We start from the raw sequence: 17982 nt of genomic DNA, 5'->3' as shown, positions 1-17982 counted from the left end.
CGTGCGCGCGCGCGTGTATGCATGTATGTATGTATGTATGTATGTATGTATGTATGTATGCGTGCGTGCGTGCGTGCGTGCGTGTTTCATAAAGCATCTCTCTCTCTCCCATCCTTGCTCTACCCCCCCCCCCCCAATACAGTGCAGTACCCTCCTCCCACATCTCCTCTCTCCTGTCTCTGGACATATCCGGACAGTGGTTACATCTGGACGGGAGTTTGTCTCCAGACATGTCCAAGCAGTGTTTGGCTCTGGCCAGCTTGGCTCCAGAAGTGTCCGGGCGGTAATTCACGCTTCACCGCATGGCTACCTGTCTTCCCTTCCCCCACCCCTCTCTCCCTACCACCTTTATTATCCCCATCAGCGAAGCGACGAGTGGTATTTACTCGTGTGTGTATGTGTATGTGTATATATATATATATATATATATATATATATATATATATATATATATATATATATATATATATATATATATATATATATATATATATATATATATATATATATATATAACGAGGCCCCGTGAGGAGGAGTGATGTAAGCGACATTTTTTAATGATATGATGATGATAATAGGCTCGGATGATTGTGTAAGGGTTAAAATAGTGCTATATGGCATTAACTCCAAAATGGCCGATGTGTCCCTTACATCACTCCTCCTCACGGCGAATATATATATATATATATATATATATATATATATATATATATATATATATATATATATATATATATATATATATATATATATATATATATATATATATATATATATATATATATATATATATATATATATATATATATATATATATATATGTTTGCGGATCTGGGGTTCAAGTTTTGCCACAAGAGGAAGTGCTCAATTTCATCCCGAACATGCGGTCCTGAGGCCACCCAGCACAAATAACTTCATGCTCCAGCAGGTTGTTAAGCAACCACGAATGCCGATTGGTACTGCCAATCCTGACAGGGATTCACTACTTCACTCGCCCGAGTCCAAATTGTCAACAACCTGTGGACGGCCGCACAAAGGGGGCCCTCGATACATACTTGCGTGGAACTTACCTTAGGCCAAAAAAAAAAATTGTTTCCTATTGCATGGCCAAAAAAAATTGGGTAGGAAGGTATGGAATTTTTTTTTTTTGACAATTTTTTTTTGCCATGAATATAACTCGATTAAAAATGTTTCTTTTCCTTGGTGGTAGTGGTGGTGGTAGTGTTAGTGGGGTGGTGGTGGTGGTGGTGGTGGTGGTGGTGGTGGTGGTGCACTCGACTTGCTAAAATGCACTTTATTCTGTCTTAAATTTCTCTACATATTTAACAGTGCATGCATGCTGAAAATATGCATTGTTAATATATATATATATATATATATATATATATATATATATATATATATATATATATATATATATATATATATATATATATAAAGTTTAACAGCAAGTCGAATGCATTTTTGCAAGTCTATTGCACCACCACTACCACCACACCACCCACCACCATTACCACCATCACCACCACCACAATAGGTGAAACTAACCGTGAAAAGACCGATCCACAAAGCAGTCCTCGTGCGCGTTTGACTCCGGCGCCGCCATTTTGAAACTCTCACTGACGCAACACGCGGGATTCAAAATGGCGGCGCCCGAGTCCAAATTGTCAACAAAAATCGTAGGGTCGCATATAAAAGCAATGGGTCAGTAGGAAACCGGAAACAAACTCCTTTTTTTGTTTGGCCTAATCAGGTGCAACCAAGCAGAGTTGCCAAATATGCACCAGCGAACAAGAGCCAATTGGTGGGGTAAAACTTCTGGCTAACTACATGTGGACTACGCTGGACCAATTGAGGAAAAGACACGAAAAACTGGGTACATCTATAATATAAGCAATTTATTTATAAAGTGAGGGTGAGGAAAGGCATGTGGAACAATAAAAGGTTTGAATACAAAGCAGTATGTAGAGCAGGGGAAAGCAAGTTTAGTGATGCGGCAAAAGGAAATACACGTATATACAAAACACAAGAGACAGTGCCAAGTTTCCCCAACACTAAACTTCTGAAATATTATCTTATACTAACGTGACAGGTGTCATCAGACATACCCTGAGGAATGTTAGAGAGCAAGAGAGATCAGGAAAAATTTGTGGTGTTGGCGACCTCTTTTGTTACCTTGTGCAGTCGACGAACTAACGCAACGCAATCGCTGAGGAGGGGGAAGGGGGGAGGAAAACTGAAGGTGTCTCAGGTGCGTGATTGGAGGAGGTGCAAAATGAGGGGTGTGATGAAGTGCAGTGAAATGCAGATGAGGTGCAGAGAAGAAAAATGTAAAAGATGTGGATCAGAGATAATATTTGCCTGGGTATTTGCTGATGCTCTTTTTATGAATATGCGTCCACAGTCGACGAGACCAAACATAAAGAGCGTGTGAGAAGATAGCTTAATAATGAAGTGCAACTGTTTCGGCTTGGACCCAATAAATGTGCTCACTCCATCTGCCTGTTCAACTCCGCTGACCCCCACACCCCCCACCACCCCACCACCCTACCATTTTGGAGTTAATGCCATAGAGCACTATTTTAACCCTTACCCTATCATCCGAGCCTATCATCAAAAAATGTCACTGACATAACTCCTCCTCGCGGGGCCATATATATATCTATATATATCCGACCCGTGTTCGCGGGCGTACTACGAGGGTGGGGGTGGGGGCTGTGTTGTGTCATGGTCCATATACCGGTCGTGGGGAATGAACAGAGATTAGGGAAACAAAATACAGTGCAGGGGTAGATGGCAAGAAATTACAGTACAGGGTAGACATCCATACAGATGAACAGACAACAAGGACTCTGTGCAGCTTTAAACAATAAAGGGGAATTTGAGAATTCGGCATGCGCTTCTAAAGCCATGCCGTCGGCGAAGGTTCCAGAAGGCTCGTGCTATTCACACATGCCCAGAAGCCATGACAGTAAAACAACGTGTGCCCAAGGTGATTACTGCCCTGATGGCACATGTCATTACATGCTGATGTGCTATGATCCCAACGGGTCGAGAGTGGACGCGAGCTACCCAACCCAACGCATTTGATGACAAAATAACCCCTTCAGGGAAAGCGCGATTCATAACTTACATCACGGAAATAACTCTTCTAAGAGTCTGCGTGCTGTGTGCGTTTCAATTTTGGGAAATGGTTTAGAAAACTGTCGCAATATATTCGGGGCTAAAGAATACGAGTTGCAGAACAAGATTTTTCCAAAAACAATGTTTTTAACAAAATTCTGACCGATTATTTTGCTAAAATGTTAGCATGTAGTGAGCTCCAGTGAGTGAAAGGAAGAACTCACAAAGAGAGTTGTCAGGTGAGAAGCAACATCCAAGGATGCCAAGATCATGACATCGCCGTTCCATGTGGAGGCAATGTAGGTCTCTATCCCACAACTCCAAGTTTCCTTCTGAGGAACCAGATGCAAAAATATTGCCATCGTGTGTACAAGCCACTGCAGTGACACTGCCATCTCGTACCTTCCTTTCCCTGGAATAAAACAATAAAGAAAGTGGATGAATGTTCAGCTGTGCTTCCCAGTAAGTGAGGGTAATCAAGGATGCCTGCAGATCATGGATATGATGAATGGAAATAGTTACAAAACTATCAAACATACATTCACATAACAGCTTCCAAGTGATGTCTCAATATGACAAAACACCTCAAAAGGGCAATAAAAGGTTCTAATCTCAGAACTGAAGATAATGGCCCTGCAATACCGACATGTACAAACCATGTTGTGTATTACTGCAATATAAAAAAAAAAAATTATGAAGAAAGGTCATGGAAAAGTGCAAATGAAATGGTTTCGGAAGTGAACTGCATCACCTGTTGATTACAAAAAGGAGTGGAGCAATGATAAAGTAAACTACTCAAAAATACAGGAGCAAACATTAAATTACCTGCCACTGTACCACAAATTAAATTGAGTTGGCAGTTCAGGTGTTCTCACGTGAACCTCTAACTCATAATGTAAGGAACTCAGGATAAAATCCTATGCAGAATGTGTTTGTCAATTGTGTACTAATGTCCTTTTAAACGAATGTAAAAGTACACCAATGCCATTGTCTTGCTTGTGATTTATGTGAAAGCTCCTTCCTGAGCCAAAGATAGACCAAAAAACAAACACGACAACCACGACTGCTACTGCTACATTCTTGTGGGATCAGGAAGGATTTTGGTCCAAGACTTTCATGAACCGGCTGGCCAATCATATTGTTCGAATAAAATACTTATTTAACTATGCACGCATGAAAATAGAAATGATTGTCATGCAGGGAAAGATACGTACGAGTGAAATTTCTACAGATTGACAGATGTTTCATCTTTTAAAATAACTATTAGGGTATAGGCTGATAGTTAAATAAATACTTGAAGGTATCACTGCACCCACAACCCATGTTAATTATGATGTGAACTGATACAATTTAAAAGAGTAACACTTATAATCTGCTAATTTAAAGCTGACCAGACTCAGTGGAATAATGTTTAGAGCATCCGCTCTGAATCTGGGACGTTGGTGGTTTAAACCCCGACCAAGTCAAACCAAAGACGTTTTCTTTTAATGGTACACACTGCTTTCTTGCTTGACATTCAGCATTTAAGAGGATAGAGCACGAAAAATCAACACTGGGAAGGCAATGGCAAAACACTCAGTTTAACCCTTGCTAAGAAACTGCTTCAGAATCATCAATGCTCTATTAAGAGTATTGTACATCAAATCAAAAATCCAACATCATCAACGTGTTGACACCATATTTAACTATGTATGTTGAGAGTAGGTATAATTAAAGTATCGATATTTACGATTACCTCCACCACTGAAGGTGGACGGAAGTTATGCTTTCACCCGTCTTTCTGCGAACAGAATATCTCAAAAGGTTGTGGACGGATCCGGAAGAAACTTGGTGGACAGGTTGGGTGAGTCACAAGGACGAATTGATTAGATTTTGGTGAAGATTTGCATCCGGATACGAGAATCTTTTAATTGTTTAAGTGATTATTCACCATTGAGAGATAGGGCCAAAAATGATATACATCGTGTGATATCTCAAAAAATTTGTGGATGGATTGGGATGAAACTTGGTGAATGAGGATAGGTCCGTGTTGATGATGAGAACAAGACTATTAGATTTTGGTTAAGGTCCAGATCCAGATCCAGACCTTCAGTGGGATACAAATCGTAAACTTTTCAACCTGGTGGAGGTATGCACTCCACCGAGAACCGTTCCAGCGAACCTGTCCACGCAGCGAAAGACAGGGTTTTGCAATCACGTGTGTGTGTGTGTGTGTGTGTGTGTGTGTGTGTGTGTGTGTGTGTGTGTGTGTGTGTGTGTGTGTGTGTGTGTGTGTGTGTGTGTGTGTGTGTGTGTGTGTGTGTGTGTGTGTGTGTGTGTGTGTGTGTGTAACTATTTTTTTACCATTTGAGCTTTTGTCATCAAATTTTTAACAAAGCTTTATGAGAATATGGAGAAGACAAAATAATAATTTTGTTAAAATAATTACTCTGTGCACGCAAAACAAAAAGCAGGGTTAAGTGATCAGTTGTTTATATATGTATGTCATACGTGTCTGCATTTTGTTAAGTGCATTTCAAAAACCGTTCAGCGGAGGAAATTGAAACTTCACCACATGTCACATGACCATATAATAAAGCGGTCACTCTTGAGGTCAACATCGGCCAATTTTCTAAAATCCTCAACTTTCTTCTGATTGACTAGAAATTTGAACAACATTTTCATATCACCTCACTGAATTCAACACACCAATTACTTCTGAGGCCGACATAAGCCAAAAGGTCAACAGAGGCCAAATTTCTGAAATCCTCAATTTGCATCCGATCGACTTGACTTTGAACAGGATTTTCAGAAAAATGACCACCATATGTCACGTGGTCTGGCAGCCATAATTGATTCAAAGAAAAAAACAACAAAAGAGTTGGCTCGCACCAAGTCCTTCTCAAGACGGCACGGGGAATGTATTCCATGAACACCCTCTAGTTTTCATTATTATTGCTCTCGCCAGAGGAGAGGGTATTGCATTTGGTTCCATCTGTCTGTCTGTACAAAACAAGTGTTTTTCTCCACAACCACTTGTCGAATTGAGACGAAATTTTCACCACAGGAGCGACGACTTATGTAGAATGTTTTAATGACACTTAAGTCAGTCATGTGGTGTGGCAGCCATGTTGGAAAAAGGAAAAAATAAAATAAACCTTTGGACCTCTGCATCTCCGAAACAGCACCAAAAAAAAAAATTGACATGCCATATGGCAAGTACTCCTGATGGGGAATAAATGAATAGAATAGAATGCTACATCCGATCAGTATAAAAATTGAGGGTCATCGATGGATAAATTGGTCTACAGAAAAGAAAAGAAAAATTGATGTCATTGGTCACATGGTTCGGCAGCCATATTGTTTTTAAAAAATCATTTTAAAACCTTCAAAAATTAGTGAAAAAATGGGTGAACATATTGAGGCGAAACTTTACACGTGTGACCGCCTATCCACGAGGAACAAAACGTTCATACATATGTTGTCATAGGTCACATGGTATGGCAGCCATATTGGATTTACCCTAAAACCTCTAAAAAAAATCTTCCCCAGAACGGCTGGACAGATCGAGGGGAAGCTTCACACAAATGTTCCCCAAACCAAGGGGATAACAAGGGTGTTCATGCATAATTGATAGGTCACAAGGTCTGGCGCCATATTGAATTTAAGGAAAAAAATAAAATTACGTTTTCTCTGGAACCGATTATCCAATCAAAACGAAACTTTACAAATATCATAACATTTTCAGGGTAGGAGCAACCCCCCCCCCCTCCACCCAATGAAGAATATTTTAATGATAATTGTTACATCAAAAGGTCAAAGGGTATGGTAGCCATTTTTGATGAAACATAAAAAATTGAGACATATATCTATAATTCCAGCAATGTGTATGTGTGTCCGCTGTTTCTCGACAACCACTGGTCTGATCTAATTGAAACTTGCCAGGCATATTGCTGGGGACCTGAGGATGTGCCTTTTCAAGGTTTGATATGAATCGGACAAGTGCTTCCCAAGTTATGGCCATTTATTTACCAAACCAATGACAAGACACGTTGTTGCGTGGGCGTGGCCGATGGGGAAGGGAAGCTCAGCCGCGTTCGCCATTACGGGTTACAATGTACAAACTTCCGGATAGTGATGACTTCGTGTATTCTAATAATTTCTCGATTTCTTATGCGCATTTATAGATAAACACAATGCCCCAAGTTATGATCGTTTTCATACAAGACTGTGTATAAATTTCGGTAACGTCAGAGTGCTGGTATGCTCCGAACCAGGAAGTAATTTTTTTTCTCTCCTCTTCTCTTTTTGTTTTTCCTTGCCACGACATTGCGAAAAGGTAAACTACGTTGGCGCTAATTGAATAATTGGGTATTAAAACTAAATTGCGAATAATCGTAACTGCGAATAATATGCGAACTTCCGGGCCACGCACGTACGGGCATGCAAGAGCGAAGAAACAGCCTGTGTGGTTGTTGTTTGTTGCTCGCGTTTGAATTTTTTTTTTATTACGGGCACGTACTAGTATATCTAAAACCGCTGATCGGAAAAATTTGAAACTTGGCACATCTCATTCTTCTCTTCATCAGTGAAGTGGTCGACCAGCCATAAATTATTTAATCAAAATCCTTATTTACTATTGAGATTCAGTGTGTCTATCCAGGCCGAAATATTTTTACCAATCGAGCTTTTGTCATCAAATCTGCAAAGATTTATGGGATTATGGAGAACACAAATTAATAAACAAGCAGTCATAGACTGGGACTTACGAAATCGTCAACTTGACCTCTGATCTTGTCTAATAAAAGCTGTCTCTAGAGAAGGTAGCGACGCAAACCAGAAGTTTATACGATGATTCTGTACCAAACCATCAAAAATCGAATGTTTAACCTCACTGTGACCTTGACCTTTGACCGATTTTGACCAAAATCTAATCAGCGCGAGCCATCACCCTCCTGAATCACGTGGTGTGATTTGACATTGGTAGCTTCTTCCGTTCTCGAGTTACCACGGATTAACGCAACGTAAAGGTAACACTCGACGGCCCCCCCAACTCAAATGGACGCTGGGGCAAGCGCGATGTCAGCGCGCACACGCAAAACCTTTGCGTGACTCAACGACTCGTCTGCTGAGCACGCTGCGCCACGTGACGAGCCGTGACGCGGCGCGTGTAATATTTTTATACAATCTTAAAACGTCTCCAAAACATCCGATTTTTACCAGAATTTCGACAACCGAGTGTTAGGCGTCCGAAGCGATCGCAAAAACCGAAGACAAAATTAAAATCGAAGTTAAAACGAACTCGTAACGTCGACCGAAGCAAAAATACTCCATTTCTCCACAGGAATTTACGGAATTATTTAATATTATTTTATAACACTGAAATTTTTAAAACAGCCATAACTCGACGAATTGACACACAAATTCTGCCAAACTTACCTCGATCTTCCAAACTCACGCTCCGTCAACAATACCTGTGGTAACTTTTCTCGAGTTATCATGTTTTGGACGTTTGACCTCACTGTGACCTTGACCTTTGACCGATTTTGACCAAAATCTAATCAGCGCTAGCCATCACCCTCCTGAATCACGTGGTGTAATTTGACATTGGTAGCTTCTTCCATTCGAGTTATCGTGCCTACAAACAAACAAACACACAAACAGAGGACGGAAGTGATCAATATACTTACGAAATCTTTAGATTTCGTAAGTAAAAATACAATTTTTTTCAAGCTATCAATTTCATCAAGTTTAATTTGAGTACAAAGCAGATGCGGATGGGATTTGCATTTTGATATGCTTTCTCATTATTGTTTTTATAAACCGGAGTACTTTTTAATCAAACCAATGTTATATTAACAGACAGCCGCTGCAATTACATTTGTGTGTAAAAATAAATAAATAAAATTATATGTATTGTTTTTTTATTTCTTTTTAAGATAGCTATTAATGCTCGTTACCTGTCAAAATTTCTCTCTTTCAGGATTCTCGATTACCAAGAGTGTGCTTTTCAAAAATTGAAATCTAAACAAGATAGACTCTTGGAAGAGTGAGATGACAGGATAAAAAGGCGACAAAATGACTGGGGCAGTGCAGCCACATTTGGTCTCAACAATCATGGAAATGAATAGACATGAAAAAGGATAGAGAAAGAGTAACCCGCAAGTAAGAGGGTTGTGTGAGGTAGGGTTAATAGGAGTACAAAATACTGAAGGTAGGGATGGGGTTGGAGGTGTGACATTGGATAGTGATGCACCGCCCTACTTGAAGCCCTGGGAGGTAAGAAAGGCATTATACAGCCTCAAGAAGGAGGTTCCACAAACGAGACAAAAGAGGATCAAAAGAGTGGAGCTTGGCAGCAAGTCTGGATTTTGAGGGTTTAACCAAGAGGGATTATTGGAAGAACGTAAACATTAACGAGGAACTGGGATGGGTCAAAAGGCGATAAAAACAGACGCCTGCTCCGACCTTTCTGCGATGTGTGAGCAACATGAGTCATAAATCTCGTTATGGTAAACACGAGCAAATACCACCCGTCGCTTCGCTGACGATAATACAAAAGGGGGGAGGAATAAAAAGATGGGGGAAGAGGGAGATAGGGTGGGGAATAGAGGGTGGGGAGTGTGAAGAGGTAGAGGGTAAAGGAGAAAGGAGGGAGGGAGAGTGAGGAGGGGTGAGGGAAGGTAAGACAGTGTGAGGTGAGAGGAAGGGACGACAGACGTGCAGTCGAGCGTTAATTACAATTCATGCTGCTTCATCAAAATGATTCTGTATTGAATAAAGTGAAGATGGAAACAAAATAATGTCTGAAATCCATTTTCTACCAGTCATATGAGAAACACGCTTCAGAGACAAACACCGCCTGGACACGTCCGGAGACAAACATCGTCCAGACATATCCAAACAGACAGACAGAGAGAGGAGATGTGGGAGAAGGTAGAGCAAGGATAGGACAAAGAGATAGAGTGAGAGAGAAGAGATAGGGGAGTTAGCAGAATGTCATGCTTTATAACACACACACACACACACACACACACACACACACACACACACACACACACACACACACACACACACACACACACACACACACACACACACACACACACACACACACACACACACACACACACACACACACACACACACACACACACAGCAATTTTTCGGGAATCGGCAGGTTGGAGTCAGTGATTACCGAATACAGTACAGTGTACAACCCAGAAACCTCGAGTAACTTTCACCGAAAAGCACACATTTATATAGAGGTTTCAGGGATATGATCACAAACATTATTCTTTATAAACAGATGCATGTGATGGGTGGAAAAAAAAATTGGCTTGGTAATTTTGAAAACACGTAAATATGGTAAACGGCTCGGAAATTGGCTGTTATTTCACAACAACTTTCTCAGGGTGACCGAGCACCAACAACTCACTCAGAATGGCATAGCGCGGTACCGCTATAGACAGTGGGTACTTGGCAAGTGGCTTAAGCACTCATGCAAGCACTCCATTCAATGGTTGATTAGGAACAGTTGGCCAGGCCGTCGCTGCATACCATACAAGATCCCTTTAACTTTAAAGCCAGTCTTCACCACGCACACAGCAGTTAATGAAATAAAATGAATTCATTCAAAAAATGACTCCACAAAAGAATTGCTGCTTAATGCAGAACAACCCTGGAGACACCACAAAGTTCAATCGCCCGTGAAATAAACATTGCAGAAAAATCTGCCATTTTGCCTGCTTGTCTGTGCATGTGTCACGTGGTACATCGGTTCGGGGTCCATGCAAACATCACAACTTTATTTTAAAACATCCGTTTTTCACCAGATTCGCTTCGATTCCCTGCAGAGAAACATTCAAAAATATTGACACAGATCTCACAGACGCTATGGATAGGCAGTCCCTCTGGGGGACAGGGCACGAGGTCCAGCAGTGATTGCATTAAATCATACAGCTTAATGAAGCTGGTTAATTTTGGTACATTCCTAAATTATTTGTTCTGTCAATATAATTCTCCAAACAGTAGAAAAAGGTAAGTTTAATGCTTTGGAGATTTCACATTTTCTTGTGTATGTATGGAGAAGGAGGGAACATAACCTTGCTGGTTAAAAAATAAATAGGTATAGTGGCTTAGTTATAAGACTCGTTATTTCTTTAAATTATCAGATTTCACAACAGATTTTGACACTTATTTAATCCGGACGATATCAGATCCCGAAAACCGAAATAATATTTCAAGGATGTACGTTAATTAGTCCGTGAGTAGATAGTGGAAGAAAAAAAAAAAAAAAAAACGCTTCATACCATGCATAAAATTGCTCCAAGCTCCTAATTTGAAAACTACAGGACTTACAAAGGCGATGTATACAACGATTCTTAGCAATTATGAGAGGCATTCAATGAGTGAGGAAAATGGGAAATAAATTAATTAATTAACTTCATCATTAAGAAATTGTTGCGGCCTGTTCCAAGTCAGGACATTGTTGAGCAGGCCAAAAAAAACATGGTGGCTTCAGACCCCAGCGAAGTTACCCAGAAAACGCCACAAGACCTCACTGAGCGAGGTGACCGAGAATATCATTAAATAAGGCCGTTAATTACCTTCAAAAGGGGTGTTTTAATGAACCCAAACACAATTTTCAGTCATGCACTTCCTTGGAGTTTTCTTCATATGCATGTCAAGTTTCAGGCTGCTAAGTTTTATGGTTTTGGAGTTATGGAGGAGACACACTGACGTTTATTAGTATAGATTTACAATATTGCATGTGATGTACATTTTGACAAAAGGCAATATAGTAAGCCATACCCAAGACATTTCCTCGTGAGTGAATCCCACAGCATCAGTGTGCCATCTACAGCTCCCACAATAAGCTGCAAGGTAGCAGACCCATCCTCGTTTTTGGGGACAAAGGCACAAGCACGACCACCTGCCAGACTTTCACGTTCAAGCACACCCAGTGAGATTCCAGAGTGGGCATCATACAAGGCAGTTCGTCCATCCATTCCTGTACTGGCCAAAACTGCACCGCTGGCATCGAAACAGCAGCTCCGTGGAGCATAACTCCCATGAGGATACAGTGGTGAGTAGGCAACCTCTCGCAGATCGGAGAGCCGAAATACACGGAGAGTTTTGTCAGGCGAGCAAGATGCGAAACCCCAGTGGCAGGCTGTCAAATTACTCACTTCATCCGAATGCACTTCCAGTGAAGCTACCAAATGAATCTGCAACCACAAACCAGGTGAGAAAACATCTCACGATCAGGAGTGATGATGTGTTTAATAATTATCCACTGCTACACAAACAGTAATACTGAAAAACAAGCTTATTGGTAATGGAACACATCCCCTGGGTTCACATCTGAATGCCAATGAGATCAAGTCAAAACACTTCCTATTATGGACATTCTATACATTTAATACAACACAAATAATCAAGATAATCTACCAAGATACAAACTTACAAACCTATTATCAGTGTACCCTCCCTCTGGGTGGGGGGGAGTTTGTGCATTATTTAATGAAAAAGCACATTTTGTATCCAGTATTACAAGAAGTCTGTGTCGGGCTGCCTGAGTGCACTGCTCCCTCCAAAACCTCAATCCATCCGAGGAGGAGTTTTAGCTCCCAACAGTATAAAAATAAAATAAAATAAAATAAGACTCACATGAAAATCAAATATTCATTTTCACCTAAAATTTGTCAACATTATTTATTTACCAAATTATTCGATGCTATCATGGATTTATACATATATATATATACATATATATATATATATATATATATATATATATATATATATATATACATATATACATATATATATATACATATATATATATATATATATATACATATACATATATATATATATATATATATATATATATATATATATATATATATACATATATATATATATACATATATATATATACATATACATATATATATACATATATATATACATATATATATATATATATATATATATATATATATACATATATATATACATATACATATATATATATATATATATATATATATATATATATATATATATATTGTTGTGGTTGAGGAAATTCGTAAACCACCATTCAGGTCCTGTAGGTGAGATATCTCTGTAAGTACATGTGTAGTTAGCCCAAACCCGTTTTTTAGAGGGAATAAATGTGATTCATTTGAGCTGCGACCCTTTAAGATAGCCGTGTTTCTGTTCTATCTTTATTTTGAGCCAACCACGTCTCAACCGCCATCACACAACAACCACCAACCGCAATGCCGCTTCACAACAATAACAACGCCAACAGCCACGACCCTTACCTTCACAGCACACCATCCCGCAACCATCGCATCACCGCCATTCCAAGCGTCACTGTGGCCAGGGACCGCCACTTTAGACCCTCCACCACCTTCGCCTCTCCTTCTGTGGCCATTCCCGCACCGCTTGTGGGCACCGAGCGTCAGACTGTCCTGGACTCGTACAGGGCGCGCGCCGAGCAGCGGGTGCAAAAATCGGCCTTTCCGAGGAGAAGTCGGATCAGGAATGAAACAAGCCCACTTCTGATCCGTTCTATCAGCAAGCGCGGGGCGATTTGGCCCCGCCTCCAGGCGCGTCGGAGTAGAATCGATATATGCAAATTCGAGGATCAGGGGAGGTTCACGCCCACTTTTCCTCCATCCAATGGGCGAGCGTGGCTCCACCCCCGAGCTCATCCTGCTCCGGAAATTTGCATATGGGTTCTCTTGCCGTACTATAAAGCGCCGAGCGCGGGGCGAATTCAGTCAGTTTTGGGCTCGGGCGAGTTGGAGAGGTGTGGCGGCGGCGGAGTGTGGCAGCAGCAGTCAAGACGGGTCTGGAGGCGAGTCAGTCTGTCGGGGTTCGGAGTCTGTCGGGGAGCTGTAGAGAGGGGAAGCCGGGAGCGCGGTCGAGGTCGCAGTGGAGTCGCTCGTCGCGGGACCCAAGCAAGCCAGCTATCCTCTTTCCCCAGAGCATCAGCAATTCCCCCCTTTTTCCCCCCCGCGCTGAGATAGTGCGGAAAGGGGGCCCTGTTCCCACCCCGTTCCAAGCAGTGCCAACGAAACCCGCGGAGTCGGGGCACCGCTGCCACATTTGCGGCTCATCACAAGATGGGTAGGCTCCACCTGGTCTCGCGCCCACAGGCCCCGTCTGCCCCCTTGTCGTTGAGGGTGGCCCTTTTCTTTTGCTTTTGAGTATATGTGTTGTCGGCGCCGTCTGTAAAGTAAAACTGTGTAAGTGTTGCCGTGTGGTCGCGTAGTCGGTAGTAGATCTGCATTGTTGTGTTTCTTTTGTTGCAATTGCTTTTGGTGCATAATTGTTGTAATTGTATATGTGTGCTTTCCGTGTGCCACGGAATAAATGTGCCTCATGTTGAACTGTTTTTCCCGTTTCGCTTCGTCTTTTCTTTAATTGAATCCCCATCTTGCTTCACGTAAAGGTTTGGTAGTGGGCTAAATACGCCCGATAATTAATCGGAACCGTCGAGGTTGACGATAACACCGCTCAGTTATCCCGATAGTATGGAACGGGTCGCGTAAAGTGGCCCGTGTCCGGAGTCGACCTGCGGCGAGGTGCGATCACCCGGTCTACCCTCCGTGTGGGTACTCAGGTGGGTCGAATTTGGCGATAAACCCTATCCCACGCGGGGGATCGATTGGCACGATCGTGGTGAGGCCGAAAGGCCCACCCGTGACTAGTTCCCGGCGTTAGTCCGAGAGGGTCACGACAGAATTGTCCGTCCGGTGGGCGACGTGCCGCGATTCGAGTTAAGTGGTCGCTCGCATGCTGGCGGGCGCGAATTCGCAACAATATATATATATATATATATATCTTCTTCTTCTTCTTCTTCTTCTTCTTTCGGCTGCTCCCGTTAGGGGTCGCCACAGCGGATCATCCGTGTGATCCGCATAGTGATTTGGCACAGGTTTTATGCCGGATGCCCTTCCTGACGCAACCCTGGTCGCCTCTTACGACACAGGGATATGGTACACCTATTTTAACCGGGGTATACACCGGCCCAGTATACTGGTCCTCATTTCGCCGACCTCGGAAGGATGACAGGCTGAGTCAACCCCCTGGTGTATTAATTCAGTGGCCCAACGGGGCTTGAACTCAGGACCTTTTGGATCCCAAGCCACTGCCCGAACCACTGCGCCAACACACCAGGATATATATATATATATATATATATATATATATATAATATAATATAAAACATTCAGTAGTCCCACACGCTCATGAACGATTTAATTTTTAACATCAAATCTTCACCAATTCTATGAATGGTTTGCATGTGATTCTTCTCCATTTCTCCTCATTCCCCCCCCCCCCCGCCTCCTTCCTTTGCCTGCTCCCAGCCGATGGAAGTTGACAGCGTGAAAGCATTTGAGCCGTGTGTGTGTGTGTGTGTGTGTGTGTGTGTGTGTGTGTGTGTGTGTGTGTGTGTGTGTGTGTGTGTGTGTGTGTGTGTGTGTGTGTGTGTGTGTGTGTGTGTGTGTGTGTGTGTGTGTGTGTGTGTGTGTGTGTGTGTGTCAAGGTACACACGTTCACTATATGCATACACCAACCACCCTTCCTACTCTGTTTCCATTTTGTTTTCCATGGTTAGCATGACCAAGAGTGTGTTCAGTTATCAAGTTCTTTGTAGAGCACTCACCAAGTGGCTCAAGCACTCAAACAAGCACTCCATGTGAAAGGGTTAATAAGGAACGGTTGGCTTGGCAAGCGACAGCTACCTGCTTGGTAACTGAATTAGCAAGCTGCTTCCTATCAACCAGACGTTCCATACAACTGCTTTGCGAACCTCTTGATAAGGCACTTGCTGATGGAACAGCCCAAAAATGGCTGCCGTAGTCAAATTCAAAACGATTGGTGGATATTTAATTTAACTGTCACAGTGGACAATATTAAAACATGCATTTCATATATTTATTAGTTCTACTTTTCATCCTAATTCTTGAAAATATACAAATGTGCAAAACACCTCCAGAGAGAGAGAGAGAGAGAGAGAGAGAGGGGGGGGGCGAGAGAGAGAGAGCGAGGGGGGCGAGAGAGAGAGAGAGCGAGAGGGGGCGAGAGAGAGAGAGAGCGAGAGGGGGCGAGAGAGAGAGAGAGCGAGAGGGGGCGAGAGAGAGAGAGAGAGCGAGAGGGGGCGAGAGAGAGAGAGAGAGCGAGAGGGGCGAGAGAGAGAGAGAGAGCGAGAGGGGGCGAGAGAGAGAGAGAGAGCGAGAGGGGCGAGAGAGAGAGAGAGAGCGAGAGGGGGCGAGAGAGAGAGAGAGAGAGAGAGCGAGAGGGGGCGAGAGAGAGAGAGAGAGCGAGAGGGGCGAGAGAGAGAGAGAGAGAGCGAGAGGGGGCGAGAGAGAGAGAGAGAGCGAGAGGGGGCGAGAGAGAGAGAGAGCGAGAGGGGGCGAGAGAGAGAGAGAGAGAGAGAGAGAGAGAGAGAGAGAGAGAGAGAGAGAGAGAGAGAGAGAGAGAGAGAGAGAGAGAGAGAGAGAGAGAGAGAGAGAGAGAGAGCGAGGGGGCGAGAGAGAGAGAGAGAGAGAGAGAGAGAGAGAGAGAGAGAGAGAGAGAGAGAGAGAGAGAGAGAGAGCGAGAGAGAGAGAGAGAGAGAGAGAGAGAGAGAGAGAGAGAGAGAGAGAGAGAGAGAGAGAGAGAGAGCGAGGGGGCAAGAGAGAGAGAGAGAGCGAGGGGGCGAGAGAGAGAGAGAGAGAGAGAGAGAGAGAGAGAGAGAGAGAGAGCGAGGGGGCAAGAGAGAGAGAGAGAGAGCGAGGGGCGAGGAGGCGAGAGAGAGAGAGGGGCGAGGGCGAGAGAGAGAGAGAGAGAGAGAGAGAGAGAGAGCGAGGAGGGCGAGAGAGAGCGAGAGAGAGAGAGCGAGAGAGCGAGAGAGAGAGAGAGAGAGCGAGGGGGCGAGAGAGAGAGAGAGCGAGGGGCGAGAGAGAGAGAGAGAGAGGGGGCGAGAGAGAGAGAGAGCGAGGGGGCGAGAGAGAGAGAGAGAGAGCGAGGGGGCGAGAGAGAGAGAGAGAGAGAGCGAGGGGGCGAGAGAGAGAGAGAGAGAGCGAGGAGGCGAGAGAGAGAGAGAGAGAGAGCGAGGGGGAGAGAGAGAGAGAGAGAGAGCGAGGAGGCGAGAGAGAGAGAGAGAGAGAGCGAGGGGGCGAGAGAGAGAGAGAGAGGGAGGGGGGGAGAGAGAGAGAGAGAGAGAGCGAGGGGGCGAGAGAGAGAGAGAGAGAGAGAGGGAGAGGGGGAGAGGGAGAGAGAGAGAGCGAGGGGGCGAGAGAGAGAGAGAGAGCGAGGGGGCGAGAGAGAGAGAGAGAGAGAGCGAGGAGGCGAGAGAGAGAGAGAGAGAGAGAGCGAGGGGGCGAGAGAGAGAGAGAGAGAGAGAGCGAGGGGGCGAGAGAGAGAGAGAGAGCGAGGGGCGAGAGAGAGGGCGAGAGAGAGCGAGAGAGAGAGGGAGAGAGAGCGAGAGAGAGAGCGAGAGAGAGGCGAGAGAGAGAACGAGAGAGGACGAGAGAGAGCGAGAGAGGGCGAGAGAGAGCGAGAGAGGGCGAGAGAGGGCGAGAGAGGGCGAGAGAGGGCGAGAGAGGGCGAGAGAGGGCTAGAGAGGGCGAGAGAGTGCGAGAGAGGGCGAGAGAGGGCGAGAGAGGGCGAGAGAGCGCGAGAGAGGGCGAGAGAGGTCGAGAGGTCGAGAGGGCGAGAGGTCGAGAGGTCGAGAGAGGGCGAGAGAGGTTGAGAGAGGGCGAGAGAGGGCGAGAGAGGGCGAGAGAGGGCGAGAGAGGGCGAGAGGGCGAGAGAGGGCGAGAGGGCGAGAGAGAGAGAGAGAGAGAGAGAGAGAGAGAGGGCGAGAGAGGGGGC

At 43.9% G+C, this 17982-nt stretch overlaps 1 protein-coding gene across 5 annotated transcripts in view; it reads right to left on the bottom strand.

Annotated features, from left to right (window-relative positions):
- WDSUB1 (WD repeat, sterile alpha motif and U-box domain containing 1) overlaps positions 1–17982 on the bottom strand; it is a 74278-nt gene that overhangs the window by 34135 nt on the left and 22161 nt on the right. For all 5 annotated transcript variants that reach the window (XM_085873250.1, XM_085873254.1, XM_085873251.1 and 2 more), the window contains 2 exons: positions 11917–12332; positions 3348–3535 (listed from right to left, as the gene is read on the bottom strand). In XM_085873250.1, the coding sequence (XP_085729376.1) occupies positions 3348–3535; positions 11917–12332 (604 nt within the window). The remainder of the gene's footprint in view (positions 1–3347; positions 3536–11916; positions 12333–17982) is intronic.

This window comes from Eptatretus burgeri, chromosome 3, assembly GCF_056783735.1.
Source record: "Eptatretus burgeri isolate ZD-2024b chromosome 3, Ebu_testis_v1, whole genome shotgun sequence".
NCBI classification, from domain to species: domain Eukaryota; kingdom Metazoa; phylum Chordata; class Myxini; order Myxiniformes; family Myxinidae; genus Eptatretus; species Eptatretus burgeri.
This window is presented reverse-complemented; position numbering and strand designations above follow the sequence as displayed.